A 25,229-nucleotide genomic window follows, 5' to 3' on the forward strand; every position below is an offset into this window, starting at 1 on the left:
TGTGCTCTGGGTTGAAACCCACTACTTCTCTGAGCAACAGCAGTGATGGATGTTCAATCTGCCAACTACTGTTTGACCAATAGGACCATTACCTGCAGTCACTCTGTGGCCTTTTTTCAAGGTTCCTGTTCCCAGGTAAAGTGTACCACTTTAAAAGGTAAAGTGTGCCAGGAATAGCTTTAGAGTTGGATTAAAAGGTAAAGTGTGCCATCAAGTCGGTTTTGACTCCTAGCGAGCACAGAGCCCTGTGGTTTTCTTTTGTTAGAATACAGGAGGGGTTTACCATTGCCATCTCCTGCTTAGTATGAGATGATGCCTTTCAGCATCTTTCTATATTGCTGCTGGTGTCACCTATATACTATTTCCGAAAGAGCTGGAAATGTTATGATCCTTATGGACCAGAGTGCTTGCGGGCAAGTGGGAGGTACTGGCAGACTCAGCATGATCCATATGTATGTTGGTTTCACAAAAATCTGAAGAAGAAAAATTTAAGGGGGCCAACCCCTTCCAAACTGCCTCCATGCCAGTCAATGGGGCGATTCTCACAATCAACAAAAATCGGGCTCGGAGTGTCACAATGAGGCGAGTCTCACGATCAGTGAGCCACGCCAGAGAGAGCGGACTTAGCCCACTCTCCCCGCAGATGATCAAGGCAGCAGCCCGGGTGGTCGGATCGGCCGCCCACACGACTGCCGGCTCCCTCACGGGGCTGCAGGGATCGGGGGCCAGGGGTCCCCTTCCCGGCTGGGGGTCTCATCGTGTGTTGCAGCAGCGTGGAGCTGCGCTGCAGCAATACACAATCAGGAAACCCGGGTTAGCGGAGTGCTCGCTCCACTAACCTGCACTAAGAGGAGGGCTGCTTTGGCGGGTTAGCTGCCAAGGAACCACCAGGCTCGCCTGCGAGCTCGCTGGTTCTCACGATGATTGGAAAGCGGGCTATCCTCCCTTAGCCCACTTCCCAGTGATGGTGAGAATACCCTCAATGAGGCGAGTCTCGCGATCAGTGAGACTCACCGGAAGGAGGCTTCGCCCGGCCTCCCAGCAGACGATCATAAGGCAGCCCTGGGGGGCTGGACTGGCCACCTACACAACTGCTGGCCCCGTCATGGAGCTGGCGGGGGCCGCCTGCCGCAGCAACACACGAGCAAAAAGATGCGGTTAATGGAGCACTCGCTCCGTTAACCTCATCTTGGGGGGGGCGATTTTTGAGGGCTAGCTCCCGGGAGCCGCTCCTGTTGCAGCACATGGCCGCCCCAAAACGGGCGAGGGTCTCTTAGCCTGCTTTTGGGTGATTGTGAGACTCGCCTCATTGTTTGAGGTCTCACTGTAGAGCTAACAGAATTCGACAGGGGTGGGGGTGAGGAGCAGGGAATTTCTCAAGACAGGCACCCCTTCTGCTTCTGAGGAGCAAAGCTGTCTAATAGTCTCCAGAGAAGAAACTCTGTGGCTCCCTCACCAGTCAGGTAATCCTACTCTCTTTCTGAAGGTGAAGGAGTTAATCTCTTGGTGTTATGAAGTACTGTCCTCCCAGGTGCTGGTGGGAAGGTTTTGCGGGAATTTCCTCACAACTTTCCAGCTTTATGGGAAAACTCTGGAGCTTCAGATAAATACAATAGGACTTAAAAGAAAAAAATGTGCCTTAGCCCACTCTGTGGCAGTTACACAAAACTGAAGAGCTCTCCTCTGCTTCTGAACATTAACTCTTGGACGTGAAGAGCTCTTAAGCATGGATGAAAAGGAGCTAGGTCTGAGCCCCAGTGGCCCCCATGGTTAGAACAGGGATTACGGCCTTTCCCCCCAACTACGATTTTATTTTTCCTCACTATGCTGTCACAGGCTCAAGTCATACACACCAGCCCTTCTCTATCCCCTGCAAGTTACCTTTGCAACTTGACATGCCCAACATATTGGAGAGCGTTTACACATCGGAGAGTTGGCCCATCTTAATGTTTTTCCATCGGCATGGCTGGAGGGCAGATATAAAAAGATACCTTATCATCGAGAGGAGAGCTGATCTTGTGGTAGCAAACATGACTTGTTCCCTTAGCTAAGCAAGGTCCACCTGGTTGCATATAAATGGTAGACTTGATGTGTGAGCACTGTAAGATATTCCCCTTAGGGGAAGGGGCGGCTCTGGGAAGAGAATTTAGGTTCCAAGTTCCTTCCCTGGCATTTCCAAGATACGGCTGAGAGAGATTCCTGCCTGCAACCTTGGGGAAGCTACTGCCAGTCTGTGTAAACAATACTGAGTGAAATGGACCTATGACTCAGTATTTGGCAGCTTCCTATGTTCCTATTGGCATAGGTGCCCCTGCGATTCAGGAGGTGGAAGTTGTGGCACATATTTAACTTCACTGTGTTTTCTATAGTACCCCAGGCAGTAAATTGATTTTTACCCCCTCTAACAGGTTTATCGGGAAGATTCTTAGAATTTTATGTAACATATATTTTTGCGGATAAGAGTGCTTCTGTTATTTTCTGTGTTGCCAAATTTTGCGCTATTGCATATAAAATCCATCAAGTAATGGTGAAGGCTCCCTCAATTGGTTAGGTAAAAACGTTTGCCTTATTAGGTGAACTGTTCATTATCTAACTGTGGTTAGTTGATAGACTGTATACTTGCTAAGAACTGTAATTGTGTACTATTTTCGGTCAAGTACTGTAATAAAGATCTGTCTATCACAAAGGATGAACACCAGGGATATACTACAACATTTTGATGCGGGTTCATAGTTGTATAGATGTTTTAGTGAGCTATGCCTGCCAGAGACCCATGAACTGTTCAGAATCTAGCTACAGCTCATAAATTTGTTGTGCAATCCAGTTGCATCAACTACTCATTTAATACAGGATGCTCTGTGTGTAAACAGTCACAATAGACTTGCAGATGGTGCCAATGTAAAAGGGGGAAGCAGGTGAAGAAAAGTTAGGGATGGTTAATCAGGGTTCTGTCTTTTGCAGAACCACTTCAAAACATGGAGATCATTCACACAATCAAAAAATTGAGGTTCTACACACAATATGCATGTAGAGCCTTACCGGGTTATGTGGGGAGAGTGGGCTAGCCCTCCCTCCCCACAGACAATCCCCAGGCTAACCCTGGCAGCTGGACTGGCCGCCCACATGACTACCGGCTCCATCACGGAGCCAGTAGGGGTGGCAGTCCCCAGAAGTCCCAGGATGCCCCACGCGAGCATGTGGGGCATGCTGAGGAGACCTCTGAGTCCGGGAGGCTTGTTGTAGTCTCCCGGTTGGGGGTGTACTTGTGCGTCGCCATGGCATGGAGCCATGCAACAGCTAAGCCCACTTTCCCCGCAAACCTCTTTCCAGCGAGTCTCACCGATTGTGAGACTCGCCTCACGGTTAGTGGAGCGGTCACTACACTAACCTCATTTTAGGGGAAGGATTCCTGGGCAGACTAGCCGCTGTTGAACTACCAGGCTTGCCTGTGATGGAGGGAAACCTGGCTGGGCTCCCTTAGCCCAGTTTCTCTCCATCGTGAAAATCGCCTCACTGTGTTCTATCCAGGTTTGGGAGCTGTGTGTGCCCCCAATTTTTGATTGTGAGGAAGCAAGGTAGTAGGAAAACCTGGGTAGAAGTGAGAGTGTGGAAACAAGGTAGGAGGAAAAGCTGCCCAGGTTCTCCACCTACCTTGCTTCCACACAAAATCATTTCTACCCAGGTTTTTCGCTTGCCTTGCTTCCCCACAACCGAAAATTGGGAACACACACAGCTCCCAAACCCAGGTAGTTTTTGATTGTATGAATGACCTCATGGTTTCAACCTCCTGTAAGAGGAGATCTCCACTTAGTGTTATCACTACTACTACGACGACTACCACCACGATTACTGATATTTATATACCGTAATTTAACCAAAGTTCTCCAAGCGGTTTACATAGAAAAAACCAAACATATATATAAGATAGTCTCTTAACCCTAAAGGGCTCACAAGCTAAAAAGAAACATAAGGTGAACACCAGCGACAGCCACTGGAGGGATGCTGTGCTGGGGTTGGATGGGGCCAGTTGCTCTCCCTGTGCTAAATATAAGAGAACCACCACTTTAACAGACGTCCCTTTGCTCAGTTAGCAGGGGTTATGTTAGGCCATGCAGACATAATAATAAACCATGGCTAAGGCCAAGAAGGGACAGGTGGGGGAATTTACACAGGGGAAGAGGGAAGCAGTCAACCATGGTTAAAAGATTGGAAGTATTATAATTGGCCCTTTCTCTCTCTCATTTTTAGAGAACACTACCACAAATAAAAGACCACCTTAAGTGGCGCAGCGGGGAAATGCTTGACTAACAAGCACAAAGTTGCCAGTTCGAATCCCTGCTGTTACTATATTGGGCAGCAGCGATACAGGAAGATGCTGAAAGGCATCATCTCACACTGTGCGGGAGGAGGCAATGGTAAACCCCTCCTGTATTCTACCAAAGACAACCACAGGGCTCTGTGGGCACCAGGAGTCAAAACTGACTTGACAGCACACTTTACCTTTACTTTACTACAAATAATACTGCTCATTTTTACTCACTTATTGAGGAGATTCTCACGCTCAGCAAAAAGTGGGCTAAGGGAGCCTAGCCCGCTTTTTGCTGATCGTCTGCTACCATGGAAGCCGTGCAGCTCCTGGCAGCAAACTCTCCTAATCCCCCCTCCCCTTAGCTGAGGTTAGCGGAGTGAGTGCTCCACTAACCCTGTCTTTTTGATTGTGTATTGCCACGGCGCAGCTCTGCACCATGGCAACACACAAGAAAACCCCACCGGGAGACTGAAAGAAGCCTCTCAGCCCTGGGGTTCTCTCCAGGATGCCCCGTGCACTTATGCGGGGCATCCTGGAATTTCTAGGGGCCACGTGGCCCCTGATCCTTGCAGGCTCTGTGACAGAGCTGGCAATCGTATGGGCGGCATATCCGGCTGCCCAGGGCTTCCTTTCTGATCATATGCGAGGAGACCAGACTAGCCCTGTTACGGCAAGTCTCACTGATCGTGAGACTCATCTCATTGAGTCACTGCCTTAATATTCATTGACTTTAAAATGTATCCAGGGCAAGTTATATGGACATGGTGTGTGTGGGGTGGTGGTAGATCTCTATGGTCCCAGGACTCTCAAACCAATTACACTGGCAGCAGGGCTCAGGCCCCTTACTTCCTGCACCATCACAGCAGCTCCTAGACAAAGGGAGTTATTTGTCTGCTCTCTGCTATACTGTAGCATCGCCTATAAAATGACTGGTCCTGTAGCTCTTCAGCCCAAGTTACCTGGAGAACCAAGAAAACCTGGCTGGTCCTATATAGCAGTTGCTCCAGGCTTGGTCCCTCAGTCTGAGCACTGCCACTCAACTGAGCAATAGCACAGACCTGTCTTGCCTCATCTCTGTATGAACTGCTACTTGACCATGATCCTCAAGCATGGCTTCCACACCTTTCCCTTCTGGCCCTCATCTACCTGATCTGGCCCTCGACTCCAGCCTCTCTTGATCGTTGCTCTGCAGTCACGACCCTGCCTCTGGGCTAGGCCTCACCTGACAACATAGTCCCTTTCTCTGTCTACTGTTGCTTTGCTCATAATTTCCCTCTAAGCCACTTAATCCCCCATGAAGTCAAATGCACATTTGCAAAGATAGCTGAGGGGCTTTGAAGTAGAGAAGAGTGGGCAGTGGACAGGTTAAAGCACCCCCTCTGCCTTCTCCTTTTCCTCCACTGCACTCTGCTCAAAATCGTCCCCCTCCAGAGTTGATTTTCTGTGGGAAGGGCATCTGTCAGGCTTTTCTGTTATATGTGCATGTATATAACATGTAGTTTTGCAGTAAAACAAGGGGGGAAAGGCCCTTTTATTCATCAAGAAAAGGCCATCTGTACTATTGCCACTAATACCAATCTCTCAGCCCAAAATGAACTACTAAAATAAAACAGATGTCAGTGTCCAAGCTTGTTTATTTCTTTGACTGTTCTCATTTGCCTCTTAAATTCTGATGCCCTAAGAGTTATTTCACAACTCTTTTTTTGTAGTCAGAGCAAGAGGATCAGGTTTCACTACCAGTTCTGTATCATAATTATAAAAAATAATACTAATCATATCCTTACTACATAATTATCTCATACACATCTAGCTATCTAGAATCAGGACAGGCAATTATGGTATTACACAATGGCTAAAGTTTGTGCATTTATTATTAGCACTGTCCTTGAAACTGAAAATGTATGTTTACATATCAAAATGTTCAAAAAGCTATTGAAAATAGTTGCCACAAAGCCTCTGAGCAACACAAGATTAAAAATGGCAGATATAGAAAAATGAGTACTGGGTGGAAGAACAAGAAGAAAGGGGGGAAAGTCCAGTGAAAAAAGAAAGCACCCTTGAATGAAAGTGATAGAAATCAATCCTAATAAAGCCAGAATGTAGTCCTAAGCATGCTTACTTAGAAGGCCAACTGAAATTATAGTATTAAAGAAGCTCCTGCATACTACAGCAGGGGCGTAGCCACCATTTTGCTAATGAGTTCAAAGAACCCGAGCTGCCAATGGAAAAAGGCCAATAGGCTGGACCCAGGTCGCTGCTCGGCAGCTCCGCACCGGTAGTCAGTATAAACAACCTTTTTTCATCATGAAAATAAATGCTTCATGAAATAGGGAGAGGAAACAAAAAATATGCAAACTTTAGCCAAAGGTACTTGTCTCTTTCTTAAGTAAAACTTAAGAAAGGCCATCTGATTTTCTTGGGATCTTTTTTCCTGGCCATTCTATTTTATACTGTAATTCTGTTCTAAGACCCAGAGCGTCATATTTATGGCTACAGTCCTTTGCACATTCACTTGGGTGAAAGCCCCATTTAACTCAGTAGGAGTACTGTAAAGCTAGTAGTAACCATTCTGGAACATGAATGCTTACATATAAGATCTATAACGGAAACTTAAATGGATTAAACAAACCATATTTTGGGGAACACATGGAACAGAGCTTGAATAACCTGTTAAGACGCTTGCAAGGGCTGAATATGGTCAAAGAATGTGAGAACTGGTCCATGAACAATGTCCATTTTGAGAATTCTTTCCTTGCCATCAATTAAAAAGGGACACGAGCAATAAAACAACTAAAGACAAAATAAATCACATTGTACAAAAATCCAGATTTGCATTGGAATGCTGCCTTTTTTTGTCTACAAAGTTACAGAAGCTCTTCTCATGATCCGTGAGAAGAGCTTCTGTTGGGTCTGCGGGGAGAGCGGGCTTAGCCCGCTCTCCCCACAGTCGATCAAAGTGTAGCCCTGGGCGGCCAGATTGGCCACCCACACAACTGCCGGCTCCATCATGGATTGGGGGCCACGCCATGGATTGGGGCCACATGGCCCTCGGAAGTCCCAGAATGCCCCACACAAATGCATGGGGCATCCTGGAGAGGCCCCTGCGACTGGGAGGCTGGCTGCAGCCTCCCGACCGGGGATCTACTTGTGTGTTGCCACGCGCCACAGTGACACATGAGCAAAAAAACGAGGTTAACGGAGTGCTCACTCCATTAACCTCATTTAAGGGGTGGGGGAATTAGGCGGGCTAGCCAGCCACCTTGGGAGCATCGAGCTCATCTGCGAGCCCGGTGGTTCCCACGATCACTGGGTAGCGGGCTAAGCTCCCTTAGAGCTTATATACACAGAGCTCCCTTAGAGCCTCATATACACAGAGCGCTTCCCACGATCAAGTGTGAAAAGCTACCCTCTTTTGCGGGGAGGAAGCCCAGAAGTACTTACCCTGCTGCAGATGATCCTCCTTCGGGCTCTGGGCAGGCGGATTGCCCTTGTCTCCAGTGCTCCTGTGCCTGGCCACAGCTCTCCTGGCAGCTCTGGGGGTCAGGCGCGGGGAAGTGCCGTCACACGGCACCCCACCCCCAGAGCCCCAGTAATGCATTGCACAAGTGGCAGTGCATTTCTGGGATCCACCCTCCCCCTCCCTCCCGCCGGGTGTGTCTGCCGCGGCTCTGACACACAATCAATTTAAGGAGGTTAACGGAGCACTCGCTCTGTTAACCTCATTTAAGGGGGTGGCTACGTAGGCGGGCTTGCTACTGTGTAGCCACCCGGCTCGCCCTCAAGCCTGCTGGTTCTCATGAGCGAGCAAAGCTAGGCTGGGCTCCCTTAGCCAAGTTTTGCTTCCTTGTGAGAACAGCTTCAGAGTTTAACCACATTAACAATTCCTAAAAGAGCTTCCTGCTGTTTGCTCCTAGGCTCTGCTCCCTGGAAATTCAGTGCTCAAAATTCTGCTGAAGACACTAATGCAAATGTAAAATGCCATCTCTAACTAAGCAGTTATATTTTGTAGGAGTTATATTAGTTATTTTTAGTAAATGCAAAATCTTCCACACGTGCATCCTTTGTATTGTCTTTTGATGCCAGATGCTATGTGGCAGTGATGTTTCTACAATGTGCTTTCTAAAACTGCATTGATTTGTGGTTTTGGAAAGTATTAGCATATTTCCTCTTTTCTTGAAATTCCTATTCCACAAACAATATGAGCATCTGAGAAGCAGAGGGCATAGGGAAGACAAAATAGTGGAAGCAGAGGAATGAAAAAATAAATAAAATAAAGTTAAGTACATTTATTTCCCAGTTCCATTCATATGTGAGCAGTGAGCATAATGAAAAAGTGAGAATCAGTTCTATCAAGCCATGTACATCTGATTCTGAAACCACCACTATTTGAGAGGGAAGCATTTTTAACAGGTTACTGGTTTTACAATCACCACTGTGGCTTCAAATCCTGGTGTTGTTATCCATGCTCAATTACTGCACCAACTTAATCCTAAACCATGGTTAACATCAGCAGTGAAAGGTCGCCTCCCCTCTGGGGGTCTACGCATGAGTAACCATGGTGTGGAGCCACGCTGTGGCTACTCACAATCTGTAAAACCAGGTTTGCGGAGTGCCCGCTCCGCAAACCTGGTTTTAGGAGAGGGCTACAAAAGCAGGCTAGCCACTTGTAAGCCACCGGGCTTACCTGCGAGCCCGGTGGTTTACACGAGCAGCAAAAATCGGGCTAGGCTCTCCTAGCCCGATTTTTGCTGCTCGTGAGAATAGCCCCTACATGTTCTTGCAGCCCATCTCTAACCATTTAACTATGATCAATGCTTAAAAGGCATAACACAGAAAGGCTGGGCTATGTTTTGCATTGGTCCTGGGCTGTGACCATATTGTTTGCCTCAGCGGACTTCAGCACTCATGACCCTGGAACCTTGTGGCATATTTAGGACCATTTGGATGATACGTTGTCTGACTGAACATTCTTGTAAGATAAAGATGTTAGTATACTATTAAGGATGCTTGTCCTTCCCCCATCTTGGTGCATCAGAGTGCCATTTTTAAATAGTGTGGGGATGTGATCAATTTGAACCATGCCTCTATACATACTACAAATGCTAGTTTATTTACCCAAATCCCTCATATGTTGAAGGAATGACACCTTGAGCCACTGGGAGATGGGTGGGGGGAGATGCCTATGCTCATGGCACCCACATCCTTATCTTGTGAGAAGGGCTGACCAGACTAAGTCTTGTCCAAACCAGCCCAAAGTTAGCAACAGAAGACTGTCTAAAACAGATTATAGAGAGTATTTACTGCACAGGTGTGCAGGATGTAGACTGAGGTTCACTGAAAAGGAAGCCTCGATCTTAAGAGTGCTTTCTTGCATTAAGAACCATGATTTTGCTATTTTACAATGTTTCATGACAGTAGGCAGCATCCAGACTATGTTCCTCATGAGTAACTTCCACTGAAATCAATGTGGTTTTTTCACTTGAGGCACAAATGACCAGGCTCAAACTATCATACTTTGGACACATTGAGGCTCTTCTCACAATTAGTGAGAAGAGCATGGGGAGGGTTTGCAAGGAGAGCGGGCTTAGCCCGTATTCCCCGCACATGAGCAGGCAGTCTGCTCTGGGTGGCCGAAGCGGCCGCCCACACGACTGCTAGCTCCATTATGGAGCCGGTGGGGGCTGGGAGGGTCGGGGACCGCGCAGCTCCTAGAAGCTCCAGCATGCCCTGCCCGAGTGCGCAGGGCTTGCTGGAGAGACCCCCGAGCTGGGAGGCTGCTTTTCAGCCTCCCGGTCGGGGATCTCCTCGTGAGTTGCTGTGGCACAGAGTCATGCCGTGGCAACTCATGATTAAAAAACCGGTTTGCAGAGCGCTCGCTTGCGGAGCGTATGAATAGCTTTTGGGTTTATGAGTACCTACTAACAGTCTGTGTGCACAAAGACAAGTGATAGAGGCATTGTGTCCATACATCCAATTAATATGTACTGCCCCACAAACACACACTTTTATGAAGGCGAAAGATCACACAAATCAGGCTCACACATGTATTGGTATGTGCACATAGCACACGTGTTGGCTGTTATTTTGAACATGCAGTATGTGGGGGGCATGCACCCATGCTCCTCTACCATGCAGCAATAATCCATAACTGAGTGAGCTGAGGCTATTCACAAGCACATGCAACACTGGGCTAAGAGAGCCCAGCCTGGTTTTGCACGTGCATGTTTACTGCTGGGATTGGGCTGATAAACCTGCCTATTAAGCCTCCTTTTAAAATGAGGCAAAGAGACCAAGCACGCCCTTAACTTGGCTTTTTTGGTCATCTTTCAGCCCCGGCTGCTTGCAGACTTGGGGAAGGCGGATCCCCATAATGCACCACACCATAATGCACCACACACTTGCGTGGTGCATCACTGAAGCTCTGGGGGGCAGGGCAACGCATCCTGGCATCCCGACCTGATTAACCACCCCTACCTTTCTTCACCTGCTTCCCCTTTTTACATGGGGCACCATCTGCAAGTCCACTGCAACTGTTTACAAACACAACGTCATGTATTAAATGAGTAGTTGATGCAGTTGGGTTGCACAACAGACTTATGAGCTCTAGCTGGATTCTGAACAGTTCATGGGTCTCTGGCAGACAGCTCACTGAAATGTCTATACAAATACGAACCTGCAACAAAATGCTTTTTCTCCTACCTTGCTTCCACACAATCACTTCTTCCCAGGTTTTCCTCCTACCGTGCTTCCACACAACCAAAAATTGGAAGCACACGGAGTTCCCAAACCCGGGTAGAACATAGTTTTTGATTGTGTGAATGACCTCTCTCTTTATTTGAAGCATGGCAGCTTTCAAAGGGAGTCATTAGTGAGGGCTATGAGTCAGTCCAGTCTTTCACCACACCTTTCTTGACAAATAATTGCATTCCCAGAGGGCCATGGTGGTGACAATGCTATTTCCGATAGCTGTAGTAGGGGAACATGAATTGTCCTTCCCCACATGTGTGAAGCAGTCCATAGCAGGGAAGGTTACCACTATGGGAATTAAAACCAAAGGAAAACTACCTGGAAAGTGAAACTGGTCTAATTTCAGAGAGCTTTGGCATAAGATCATGTGGAAAAGTGGAAAAATATATAGAAGGTGATCAAAGGAGCCATAACAATGAGTTTGGTTCATTACACATAATAACTCTAAAATGAGGAAATTGACATATGGGACTGGGTTTCATGATCAGTGAAACCCAGTTTCTTCCAGTGCGCAGGGAGGGAGCCCTGGGCGGCCGGATCGGTCACCCACATGATTGCCGGCTCCATGACGGAGCCGGCGGGGGCTGGGGAGTTCGGGGGCCGCGCAGCCCCCGCAAGCCCCAGTATGCCCTGTGCGAGCATGCAGGGCATACTGGGGAGACCCCCAGAGCTGGGAGGCAGCTTTTCGCCTCCCCTTCGGGGGTCTACTCATGAGTGGCCGTGGTGCAGAGCCACGCACTGGCTACTCACAACCAGATAGCCCAGGTTTGCGGAGCACTCGCTCCGCAAACCCGGGCTATGGGGAGGGCTACAGGAGCAGGTTACCCACTTGAGAACCACCGGGCTCGCAGCTGAGCCCGGTGGTTCTAACAATTAGCAAAAATTGGGCTAGGCTCTCCTAGCCCGATTTTTGCTAATCGTGAGAATAGCCCCATGGAGTTCTAACACTGGGGATGTTCTTTGAAAAAGCTCCCTGACTTAATCTTCTCTATCATTAGCACTTTAAAAACATAGCATCAAAGTAAGAAAGGTTCATGCAATTTAAATGACTTGCACTGATTACAGAAGTTCATACCTAAGCCAGATCTACCACTACACCAAGTTCAAGCCTCAGAATACCATATGCAGCCTCACAATTTGAAAATGACAGGTCAAGGATTTCCAGGAAAAGCTACACCTCCTAAATAAATGTTGGGCCAACTTGGCCTGCACATGCTCTGAATGGAGGAACCCTCCCATGCCTCCCTTACAGATAGATGTGATGAGCCTGCATTCATGCACAGCCATGAGTTTTACTACTGAGGAGGGTTCGATTTAAATCGCTTCACAGAAGGACTCAATTTTAAAGATTTAAATCACAATTTAAATTACTACTCAGGAAGATTCTGTTTAATCATCATTTTCTATAAAAGTACATTCTTGTTGTCTAATATAACCATAATACATATTTAGGGACAGATATAGGTTCCATTTTTAGAAAGTAAGTACACACTATAATAGGAACACACTTCTCAAAATGCTGTTTCATTTGGCCAACCAGGCCTTGCACTTTGTTGTTTTACTGTTTGTATGTCACATGCACACCTTTCTTACCCACAGGTTCAGGAACTTCATTAAACTATTAAAATATTTCCAAATTGGGTCTCTTTTATGGCCTGCTGCCATGATAGTGGTTTCCCTTCTACAATGGAGAATACACTCGGAAAACATTTCCTCAAGACTGCATATTCTGTTCACTTTTGGTTTCACTTTCTATTCCCCCCTCCCCTTCCCATGCATATCCAGACTCCTCCTCCTAGCTCAGATCTACTCCATCCTCCCCAATCCTCTATTCCTTCAGTGACCTTCTTTGTTTTTGCACTTGGGGGTGGGGGAGTAAGGGCTTGACTGTGTGTGTGTGTGCTGCATATGCATTAACTGCAGACAGGACTGATCAGGTATGTTGTCTCTCATCCCGGTAAAGTAAATTATGCCGTTGAACTGGTGTTGACTCCTGACGACCACAGAGCCCCGTGGTTGTCTTTGGTAGAATACAGGAGGGGTTTGCCATTGCCATCTCCCGTGCAGTATGAGATGATGCCTTTCAGCATCTTCCTATATCGCTGCTGCCCGATATAGGTGTTTCCCATAGTTTGGGGAACATACCAATGGGGATTTGAACTGGCAACTTCTTGCTCCCTAGGCAACTTATTTTCTTGTTTAGGGGAAATAACCTTTGCCATTAGGTGGCTTCTCAGCCGCATATACTGTGGTTAACATGTTTATAGAATATAATTATGATTAATATTCATGGTGATATCTTTGACTAGGTTCTTTATTATTTTTTAAAACATGAATTTAAATTCTCCCCAAATACTTTTCTCTCAGCCAGGGTAACTTTCCTTATCAGAACCCTGGCAGGAGCAAAGAACACAAACAGAAGGGCTATGGGGAGGTAAGCCATGGGCAAGCAGAGGGTTCTGCACTCTTCACTGTGGACCCCTCTTGCTTTTGAAAATCAGTCCTCCCTCCCCTTCTCTCTCCATGACTGGGGCAGGCCTGTTTGGGGGGAAAGGATCTGGCAGGGAAAAGATCAAGTGTATGTTGAACTAGACATATTAGCTGGTACAAAGAGGTGCTTTAGGGCTCACAAATACCCAACAGAATTTTTGCTGCTTCTTTGTTTTTTTCTTTGGGAAAACAAGGTGGACTCAGCCTATTATGAGGTCTCATTTTGTAACTCATCTTAGAGTGAAACATACTTTGATATGAGAGGGGCTGCTATTGGAAAATGCAGATGTGAAAGGTAGGACTAGTTGCATGGTTCTTTAGAATGGGAAAAATAGTTGTGATATCCAGATGTCAGAAAGACGGCTCAGAGAGAGAATAACTGAGAGTTGTTTCTTGCAAGCAGCATTATAACAGGATGCTAGCAAATTCTTTACATGCTGTTGCTCTATCTGGGTTAAAACATATGACCAACTATGTGAGTCTAGTATTATAAGTGGTTAGTAATTCCACTACGGTTTCTTCTCACTATGCAATCTAACCATTACCCCCCATCTAGTTGGAAGCATGACTTAGAAATCTCTCTCCTCCTCCTTGTATGGACAAAAGGCACTGAAGGAATCCTAATGAATAATGCATTCCCTTCTTCAACCCACTCCTCCTACTCATCCCCCCCCCAGCAGTCACCGACTCTCCATTTCCTGCTGGAAAAGCCACCAATGAAGTCACATGCTGCAGCACATCTGGATTATGTTATTTGATTAACACATTTTCATCAATGTTTCTTTAGAAAGAAAAGACTATGGTGAAAGAGGGGGGAAACCCACAAAGCATGCTGTAAAATAACTATTCAACCGTGAATCTTTCAAAAGCCTGATGGGATAGTCTAAAGTCTTTCAAAGTAAGTGATTGGTCTAATTTGAGACAGAGGCACTTACCGAACTGCCTCATGCCCCCACCCCCAAATCATCAGAACAGGAAACTAAGCGTTGACAATTCAAACAGAACACACATTATCACCGCAGAGTAGTTATACGCAAATATTTGCTTTATTTTAATGAAGACTATTGTATATTTACCAAAAATCATAGTTATAGACAATGGTTGCTAAACAGGCACATGCTATATAAGAGCAGTTGGAACAAAGCATTGTATGGTAAGAAACAACTCGATACAGATGTTTAAACCAAACAAAAACCAAACACAGCTTTAAAATAACTGAAAGGAGGAGGAGGAACAAACTTTCTCCTATTAATTGTTAAACTATCTAAGAAAAAATGGTTACAAAAAGAGTCTGGGATAAGAACTATAAACAAACTGTTTTAACTCCTAACATGAAGTGAACAAAAATAGCAAAGCAATATAAGGGAGCAGATTTGCGAATGTAAAGGCATTCTGTGTAATGTAAATTCTGTGCCTGCTTTTAGATACACTTAAACACACTCTCTATATCAATGGACGCATTATTAGAAGGGGAGAGAGGGGGGAGAGAAAGCAAAAGGAGAAACAAACCTCACAAGTGCTGTACAAACCAAAGTGGCTACCCCATTGTGTTTCTCTAGTGTCTCTTTGTACCCATGGAACTGCTGTTAAATAACAGTATACACTGTATTTTATAATACCCTCTTGAAAAGGGATAAAAAAGAGGCATGAGCCTACAGATACCCTGAAGTATGTTGCACTGCACTGCAGCAAAAGAATGAGCCTGCTTTAGAGTAACCCGGAGAACAGGGCTGCAATCTTTTAAAGAAAGATTTCTGCAAAGATGTTATGGACCACTTCTGAAAATTATACATTTGGAAGATGTGGAGTGTTTTCATCACTCATCCTCACTTAATCTCCTTTATTAATGCTGCTTGGGACAGGAGAGCATTGTCTAAGTTATTAAGAAAGGAAAAAGAAACGTATGCCTTTGCAGCTGGCTACCGCACTATGCATAGTTTGCAAGAACCTCAATCATTCTGCCTTGTGAACTTCATGGTAAACCCACTCTTTAGAACTAAAATACTTAAATGACAGGCACGGCAACCTATGCCGTCTAGAGTCAGAAGAGGAAAAAGAGCTTACCTCCTTGATCATTTGGTGCCTAAAATCTTTGAAGCAGAAGTGTGCCTCCTTCTTCCCCCTACAAAGACTTCTTTTTTTAGCTCATCGAAATCAAATTCCTTCTCTGCCTCCTTATGGGACTGTGATGTCAGAGAGCTGAGGGCTGGTTTACAGAAAGGGAAAGAGAGAAAGAACGCCACGAGCTTTCCCCCCACTCTCAGCCCATTCATACAAAGAGATGTTAGAAAGCAAATGTCAGGCTTCTGGGCAGTCTAGCAAAAGGGAAACCTCTCGTCAGAGCCATGCTGCCATTGACTTTACTTCTTACGCTCAGTGGAAGCAGTAATTACAATTGACTGGATGCAACAGGATGCATGGAGATTCGTTTCTAATTTGTAACCAAAGCTTGGCGCCCCTCCCCCTCACAGATTAAAAATGTGCTTTATGACCAAGGCACAAAGCCTTCTTGGTGGTGCTAGCAATGGCAGGTTGCAACTGACTCCTTCCTTTATACATTTCCTTGAGTCAGCTCTCTAAGAGCTGGTTTTCAAGCTGCTTTAGCAGAGTGGTCCCTACTTCCAAATGGCAGCTTCCCACACCATTCCAGTAATGTATATAAAAGGGGAGACTATGTGGGAAAGGCAGATAACACGGTTTTCTCTTGTGTAACAGCTGCCAGGTCCAGGCAAGGGGTAATACTATGGTGGAGAAAGAGAAGCACATCATATGCCCCACCCATATATTATTCCACAAGGAAGTGGGATCTATATGTCAGCAGGATTTATTACACTACACCTAGAAGAAAGAATCCAGATGCTATTACAGATTGCCATGCAACAAACCTGTTGGCTTGAAGTTCTGCAGCTATACAATGTTGTAAGATATCAACAAAATTTTAATCGTATGTTTCAAACTATGTTGCTGTTAAACAGTTAATCACCAGAGTTACCTAATTGTACAGTCTTTTCTTAAGGCTGTGAACCAGATTAATGGTGTCATTTAAAGATACCTATTTCAGCATATAACCCTTATTAATCTTTCCTTGTTTAGTGATGCTACTATGGGAAACACCTGTATCGGGCAGCAGCGATACAGGAAGATGCTGAAAGGCATCATCTCATACTGTGTGGGAGATGGCAATGGTAAACCCTTCCTGTATTCTACCAAAGGCAACCACAGGGCTCTGTGCTCGCCAGGAGTCGACATCGACTCAATGCCACACTTTACCTTTACTGAGAAGGTTGGCACTGGCCAATTGCAAATGAGTTTCTCTCCCGCAACCAAAGCCAACATTTTATCTCTGAGGACCAAACTTGTCCTGATGTAGGATAGCTATGATCTGGATCTTTCTGCTTTGATTGACTAAGTCGCATTCCCACATGGCTGCTTTCGCTATTGGGCAAATGGTGCCCTGAGTCATAAAACCATTTCCTCCTTTGCCCTTGCCCTGATCTAAATACCATCTGACCCCATCCAAGTTGCTATGAACCACTGATATGAAACTTGTAGCTGTCTTCCCCCTGACCCTATGTGGGGCTACTAGCTACAGGTCTGTTGATTTGACTGCCAATTGGCATCGTGCTGGGTGGGACTGATGGTTGTCTCTAGTTCTTGTCCCCATTGTTCCCCACTTAATCTAGCTTCTATTGCATTCTGTTCCCAGTTATGAAGAGGATGATGAAGAATATTTGCATGCTGCTTTTCAACAGTTCAGTTTGCTTCCCTCACTGTCCAGCCCTTTCTGTCTACCTGGGCTCCATCTTTTACACTCTCCCTTCACAATGCATGCATGCTCACTGGCTCTTCTCTGAATGCTGGAGCTTTCCTGCTCCTTCATTCTTTTATTGCTGGAAAAAAACAGCCTAAGCAATGTGAGAAACAGCATAAGCAACGTGACCTAGCACAGTAGCCTTCAACTTTTTCAGACCTTGGACTCATCTTCAGCCTCAGCCTGCAACATGGGAACAACTTAATCATTTTCATATCTATTTCTCCCTCTCCTCCTTTCTCCCTCTGCCTTGGTGGTTTCCCCCCGCAACTTCTCTCTCTTCCTCCTCTTACAAGACACTATGATGGTGCCAGCCATGCTGCTAGAGCAGGCCTGCTCAACAGGACCCCAACTATTTTTGGACTACAACTCCTATAACCGCCAGCCACAGTGGCCAATAGCCAGGGATAATGGGAGTTGTAGGCCAACATCTGCAGGAGGGCAGCCCTGCACTAGAGCAACACATCTTAGGTTGGAGTGTGACCCAGTTGTACTTCCTGGCTCACCAGCTGGAGACCAATGACCTACAACAACCCCTGGAGGCTCACTGGCCTCTGGCTCTGCTTGCTTTCTGGAGAGCTGTAAAAACTTGGGAGAAAGTAGTTAGCAGTGTTTCTTTTTGCGGCTATATGGCTGGCTGCTGGAAGGGTGTTTCTCTCTTTTAGAGTATTTGTTTCTTTTTAACTGGATTGCTTTGTCTTTTGTCGCTTGCTTTTTAATTGTTTTATCACTATTATTAGCTGCCTTGGGGCAAGGGGTCTTCTGGAGGAAATGTGGATTAGAAATATTTTAATAAAACTATAGGCTATCACCCACACCAGCTTAAAGCTTCTTTGGGGGGGGGCTTATTAACTTAACTGGATAAACAGCTGTTTTCTATTATAGAGAAAACTATTTGCAACTGGATGGTATTTGCAACTGATGAAGACGGAGTAAACTCAATCACTATAAAAAGTATGAACCTTAACACTTGCCTGCCCATCCACACCTTGTAATTTTCTTTATATTTCAAAGGACCAAGCAATGCTTCTTAGGGGTGTGCTCAAAACCGGTTGGCCCGGTTTGGTTCAAGTCCAGACCAGACTCGCACTGGACCAGGCATGTTTGGTTTTGTGAACCCCCAACACCACCTCCCCGGGCTCAGCTTGAGTTCGAGCGGACTCGGGGGTTTGAGAAGATTTTTTTAAAAAACGCTTTTAAACTCACCACGGGGTCCGGGTGCTGCTATGGACACGGATGGGTGTCTCAGAAGGTTTCCCCCCCCAGCTGGCCTCCCCCTAATCTTCTTCGGGCCATTAAGGCCCATTTTGGAACCTTTCCAGCCCTCTCCCAGCTTGCGGAGGCCATTTTGAAGGCCGCCGCGCATGTGCACAGGCCATTTGCCTGCCCGGGTCAAGCTGAATCGAACTGGCTTGAGGACGAGCCATCAAACAGACCTGGTTTGATGGCGAACCAGTTCGACCTTGAATGGCAGGTGGATTAACAGCAGGTAAAACTCAATTACCTATGTTTTCTGATTTGATTATTATGATAAACTTATATTTGTTTTATACTAGTTTAATTATAGTGGGTTTTTCCAAACAATCCCAGGTATTATAGTTTCATGAAGGTAATGAGAATTCTCTAGCTCCTCCTCACAGAGCTACAGTTCCCAGAGTTCCATGGGAAAAGAAACTGACTGCCAAACCTTCACTACAAACTTCACTAAGTTTGTAGTGAAGACTAACCTTTTGGGCCTAACACTATACACAGTTTACTTAATTTTTTGAAAATAATGCTGCATTATTCACTATATTGCAGTAACTGAAGTATTCACAGACCCAAGAAAAGTCTAGTTCCTAATCTCATACAATACAGTGTGTTCCGATGATTTATATCTAGCAAAACCAATTATGTGAAATCCCTGGGCTATAAATAAGTGCAGAAGAAAACAAAAGGCATTTCTTTATTTTCAGTGTCCAATATGTTGCACATTTTCTGGAATAAGAAACACGACGTTTAACTGCTTATCTTATTTCTGAGGGACAAAACAATCCAGTATGACAGACTCTCCAAAAAGGAACTGCCCATAATTACAACCATCCTAAGATGCCTGGAGTCATTTTAATAGGACAGGAAACCAGGCCATCAAGACATTTACATGCTAATGCAATTATGGGGTAGAGCAGAAAACACTGAAGTCTCTATAGTAGAATGACAGAAGCAAACTTCTTTTTGCAGGTGGGTGGGAAAGAAAGAGAGGTTGTGAAGGTATGTTTTCCTCCTGTAAGTTAGTATATTTTACACTTTACCTGAAAAAGGGGCTGAGTGGCTCATATAAATAAGAAATCCATGTACAAATTTGGTATATGTTTTATGAGCACCAGCAGATATGATAGTAGCATCTATTTGTCCTTTCCCCAGCATCCACATCTATGGCCTAAGAATGTGGATAGGGTTTCAGGAAGTGTGAGGTCAACCAAATGCACACATGTCCCTTGCCCTTCTTGGCTGTTTACGGCAGTAAGAATGGGACTGGCCAAGTGGATAAAGAAAGTTATAAATGCATCCCTATGGGAGGATAGTATTCCATCTAGACGAAAGGAAGCAGTGGTAAAGGAATGGTAAAGCAGTGGTTCACAGAATCACTGACTGGGGAAGGGAAGCTCTGCCGGGGCTGATGGGCCCCATTCTTGGCATTGGCCTCACCCTCTTGCATCTGACGTCCGGCACAGGGGGTGTGGCTTGGGCGCACATGCGCTTTGCATGTGTGAAGGTAAAACTTGGGAGGCAGGGGAGACGGCCAAGCTCCCTCTGCCCCTGCTTCGGACCTCGTTTCAAGACAGAAATGAGTTAGTTGCCCTGGTTGATTTATGACAGGGATTAGACAAGGGGAGCGTGTCCTGTTGCTTCTACTAGATCTCTCAGCAGTTTTCCATACCATTAACCATGATATCCTTCTCAAATGCTTGTCAGGAGTGAGGATCAGGAGTACTGTTTTGCGGTGGTTAGAGTCATCCTGGGTAGTGGTGGTTGTTCCAAAAGATGGTGCTGGGGGACTTCTACTCAACACCGCGAGCCACTGGCTGACATTCTGTATCATTCATTGTCTCTGTCTCTCTCCCCCTCTCCCTCTCACACACTATTGTTTAATATCTACACGAGGGAGATCATTTGGAGCTTGATGCCCCTGCTAACTGAGCAAAGAGACACCTTCTAAAGTGATAATTCTCTTATATTTAGCAGGGGGAGAGCAACTGGCCCTATCCAGCCCCAGCATAGCACCCCTACAGCGGCTGTTGCTGGTATCTTGCGAGCCCTTTGGGGACAGGGGATCATTTTATCTATGTATTTTTCTTTGTAAACCACTTTGTGAACTTTGGTTGAAGAGCAGTATATAAATATTTATAGTAGTAGCATGCCAATGACACTCAGCTCTGTCTCTCCATTTCATCCGGTGGCAGGGCAGCTCTGGAATTTTTGAGCCAGTGACTGGAGGCAGTGAAGATCTAGATGTGGGCCAACACGCTGAAATTTAATCCAGACAAAACAGAGGTGTTTCTGGTCAGTATGGGCCCTGAACACAGAGAATACGATTTCAACTTGTGTTAGATGAGGTTGCACTCCCTTTGAAAAGGGAAGCGCCGAGCCGGCTCTGACACCTGCAGACGGGTAGGGCAGGGCAGGCGGGGATTGGTTCCTTAAGCAGGTCCTTACCTGCTCCTCCTCCACCCCAACACTTTTCTGGGTGCAGCGCCTGCTTTTCAAAAGGCTGCACATGGCTGCAGCACTGCTCCCAACAGCCTGCGTATGGCGTTGGCACGCAAATGGCTGCTGCACATGCAAGGTGGCCATGTGCATGGTCAGCACATGGCCACTGTCAACCGTGTTGACCATGCACACCATGCTGTTGACCATGTTGACCATGCACACCACACACATGGCCAATGCACATGCACAACAGCCATGCACATGCTGACACCATGCACTGGCTGCTGGGAGCAGTGCTACAGCCACATGTGGCCTTTTGGAAAGCGAGCCCCACGCCCAGAAAAGTGGCAGGGTAGCGGAGGAGCAGGTAAAGGCCTGCTTACCTTGTTTTTAAAGGATCCGATCCCCACCTCACCCCACCCGCGGCTGCCCAAGTCAGTTTGGGTACATCCCTACATTACACCTCATTGTCCAAGTGGCAGTCATGGCCAAGGATACTTTTACCTAGCTTGGGCTGGTTCACCAGCTGCACCCATTCCTTGAGAAGGCTCTCTAAGATAACCAGGAGAAGCTCTTTTGCATGTTCAGCCCCCTTCTGAAGTGCCAGTGCCCAGGATGAGGAATTTTCTGGTTTGGTGGGTCCATCCTGCCTCCCTGTACCCATTTTATGCCACTATCTGAAGTTATATTCATTTAAGGAGGCTTTTAATCTTGACCAATGGCTGTTAGACACACCTGGGTAGTGCTGCTTGTATGAAGCGTCAGAATTGAGGCCAATCTTGGCGCTGCCTCCCTGGGTAACCCGGAATTTCCCCTGGTCTTGTATGAATGTTCAGGCTGCACGCAGCCTGAGCATACATAGAGCTAGGTGCCTAGAACACCCAGGAATCGCTCAATACACCACACTTGTTGTGTGGTACAAAGTGGGATATCTGAAGGCCATGACATATTTTCCTGGCCTCCAGAATGCTGTGTGGCTTGTGGCAGCATCGGTTGTGTGGGCATGCAGTCACACAGCTAGGATCGCCACTGGATCATCGGGGGGGGGGGGGGGGAGAGAAGGTAGATGATCTCCTGCCTGCCACCCGCCAGTGCTCCCTGGCCCAGCTGAAGGTCATGTGAATGACCTTAGAAAGTACATACATAAATCAACTATGAATGAGTGAAATGACACGTAAAAGTATGAATGAATGAATGAAAATTTTGTTCTCATTAAAGTAATGAACAAACAAAACTATGAAGAAGGGAGAGAAGGTTATCTCTGTTTAAACTAGGCATCTGAAAGAGTCAAAGAAAATTGGTCAAGGCCTATATTAATGGGCTCTCTTAAACTAAAACAAATGTTTCAGATTCCAAAACTTTCATGTGTGTATTGGATCAATGCAGGCTAGTCTTTTGATTGTGCAATAAGATACAAAGGGACTGCATGTAACTTAGAGAGATTTTCACTTTCTCAAAGTACAGGTCATCAGGGCATTCAGAAAAATCGCTGCAATTACTCTTGTGTTCTCTCTTATTAGAGTGTGTGTGTGTGTGTGTGTGTGTGTGTGTGTGTGTGTGTGAGAGAGAGAGAGAGAGAGAGAGAAGAGAGAGAGAGAAATGTGCATCATATATTTCTGATGTACATCAGATTTTGCACATCATATACTTTCTATTTTATTGTAATTTTGTAGAGACATAAATACAAGTTATTAATTGAAATATATTTGCAGAAACAATGCACACACACTTGGTTTAGTTCTACAGGGGCATCTGCATGTAAGCAACTTAACTTTGTTTTGGGCATTTCAAGATTACCATAGAGTAAGATTACAGTTACACAGCTGTATTGGGAGTCTGGACATAATTCTTCAATGGAACGCTTCTGTAAGCAAGAATGTAGCATTTTCTGCAAGCATCCAAACCACAGTATTTTATCACTAACACAACTAGCTACTGCTTCCACTGTTACTATAAGAGCTGCACAGAATATGGGTGCAAAATCCACAGCACTTGTAAACCTACTGGTCAGTACTTATCACTTGAATTGTGACTTGTGATACTCCTCTCCATGCTCATACTACTCCAGAGAACCTTGATTTATTCCTCTGCCCCCCGCAAAATAAAATAGCACCCACCCACTCCCCTTTTAGCTTTCCTGTGTGGCCAGGCATCATTGGGGGTGTTTGTGTGTGTGCATGCTCATGGCCCTGGAGCACCACTGAAGGGTTTTACCTCAGGCCTTCCAGAACCTGACAGTGACCCTGATGAAATGCTCCACCACTGTGGATCTGCTTGGTCTGGATTGCCACCCTTTTGAGCATTCTGGAAAGGTATAAAATATTAGTAGTATTTTAACACTGTACAGGGGAATAGCTTGTGGGGCCTCTCAAACCCTGTAGGTCCAGGTGCAATTGTCCCCTCTTGCCCAGTGGAAGCGACGTCCTTGGCATTGTACTCGAAAGCTTTCAGCAACCGATCCAGTACCCAGTAAACTATTTTGCAAGGTGATTAAAATATTTTAAACATGTGTAATCCAGCTTCAAATAGAACACATATTGAAACAGAATAGGTTTCTCGGATAGTGCCTTGTAATTTTGGCAGAATTGTAAAGACAGCATCCAAGGCCTTTATGGCACTCAACATTTTAAAAAGCATTTCTTCTCAAGCACTTTCCAGTTATTAAAACTGATTTATGCATTTTGTAGAGTCACATTGCACAGTCCAATATAGTGCCGACGAGCCAAGAAGATGGAGTTACACAGGGTCAAAAATTTACCCAAGATCAGGAAGATAATATATATCGAATAAAATGACAGAAAACATCTGGAAGTCAAGCATTTTTGAAAATTTTAATGATTTAATCTTCACAAAACAAATAACTAAAAGGAATGCAATGCACAAAAGGACCTAAATCATATTTGATTTATAATCAAAACACAATGAATTAGCTATAGGAAACAGGTCATCCAAGGACACCACTCCAAAAAATCACTTGGGCAGGGAAGGTCATAATTGTCTTTAACAAAGGAAATAAAACAATTCCATGCTGTAAAGAAATTGTTCTCATACATCTATGTGTTTCCCAACACTTCTTTCACTTTTCTTCCCAAAAAGAAAACAAATAACTACACTGTGTTGCACATGTAAAAGTGGATTTCTAAAACCCCAGATATAAATCAGGCTGTACTCTAACGTGCAGTGGAAAACCCGAAATGTATGTGAAATGCTCCCCAATAGCTCACAGGGGCTGTGGGGGTAAATCTGGCCAATATGTGAATGCACACCCTCCATTCTGATGCAAGCTAGAGGACTTAAAAGCCCTGTGTGGAAAACTTCCAGGAAATGGCAGAGGCAGTCCTGTAACCAGCACACCTTGTTAAGTGGAGCATAATTGCCCCCTAGCAGGGTGGATTTGATTTAAATCAAACTGATTTAAATCACGATTTAAATCACGATTTAAATCACTAGCAGGGTGGATAAAAATATAAAAAAATCCGATTTAAATCTAAAAAAATCCGATTTAAATAAAAAAAATCCGATTTAAATTTAAAAAAATCCAATTTAAATCAAAAAAATCAGATTTTTTGATTTAAATCGGATTTTTTAAATTTAAATTGGATTTTTTTTATTTTTATCCACCCTGCTAGTGATTTAAATCGTGATTTAAATCATGATTTAAATCAAATCCACCCTGCCCCCTAGGGATGTGCCTGAACCATGGTTCAAAGTGTGGTTCAGGCACCTTTAGTGAAATTAAAAAGAAGACTTTAAGGAAAAGTAGAGCAGGTGCTTACGTGCTCTCTGCCGCCCATCCAGCCTCCTGCTGGGGCAGCGCTGGTCCCAAAAAGCCCCACGCACCGCCAGAAGTTCTCTTTTTAATTTCCTAAAAAGTGCCCATACCACGCTTCAAACCACAGTTCAGGCACATCCCTGGGGGCAAGTATGCCCCACTTAAACAAGGTTTGCTGGTTACAGGACTGCCTCTACCATTTCCTGGAAGTTTTTTACAGAGAGTTTTTAAAGCCCTCTAGCTCACATCTCCTCCAGAAAAACACAGCAGACAACATACCAGAATAACAGATGCCCCTGGGAAGCCCAACAAACAGGAGGTGAAGGCATGACCCTTCTCCTGCTGTTCCTCCCCTGCAACTGGCATTCGGAAGCATCCAGCCTCTGAACACGGAGGTAGCCTATAGCCAT

At 45.5% G+C, this 25,229-nt stretch overlaps 1 protein-coding gene across 9 annotated transcripts in view; it reads right to left on the minus strand.

Annotated features, from left to right (window-relative positions):
• The window catches only part of PALM2AKAP2 (PALM2 and AKAP2 fusion), a 392,130-nt gene that overhangs the window by 57,660 nt on the left and 309,241 nt on the right, over positions 1-25,229 (minus strand). The window contains exon 1 of one of the 9 annotated variants that reach the window (XM_053289409.1): positions 15,611-15,755. The exons of the other annotated variants lie outside the window; for them this stretch is intronic. Within the exon in view, the coding sequence (XP_053145384.1) occupies positions 15,611-15,622 (12 nt within the window). The 5' untranslated portion in view covers positions 15,623-15,755. Of the gene's footprint in view, positions 1-15,610; positions 15,756-25,229 lie in introns of those variants that run through there. 9 annotated transcript variants of the gene reach the window in all.

Source organism: Hemicordylus capensis, chromosome 2, assembly GCF_027244095.1.
Source record: "Hemicordylus capensis ecotype Gifberg chromosome 2, rHemCap1.1.pri, whole genome shotgun sequence".
NCBI lineage: Eukaryota > Metazoa > Chordata > Lepidosauria > Squamata > Cordylidae > Hemicordylus > Hemicordylus capensis.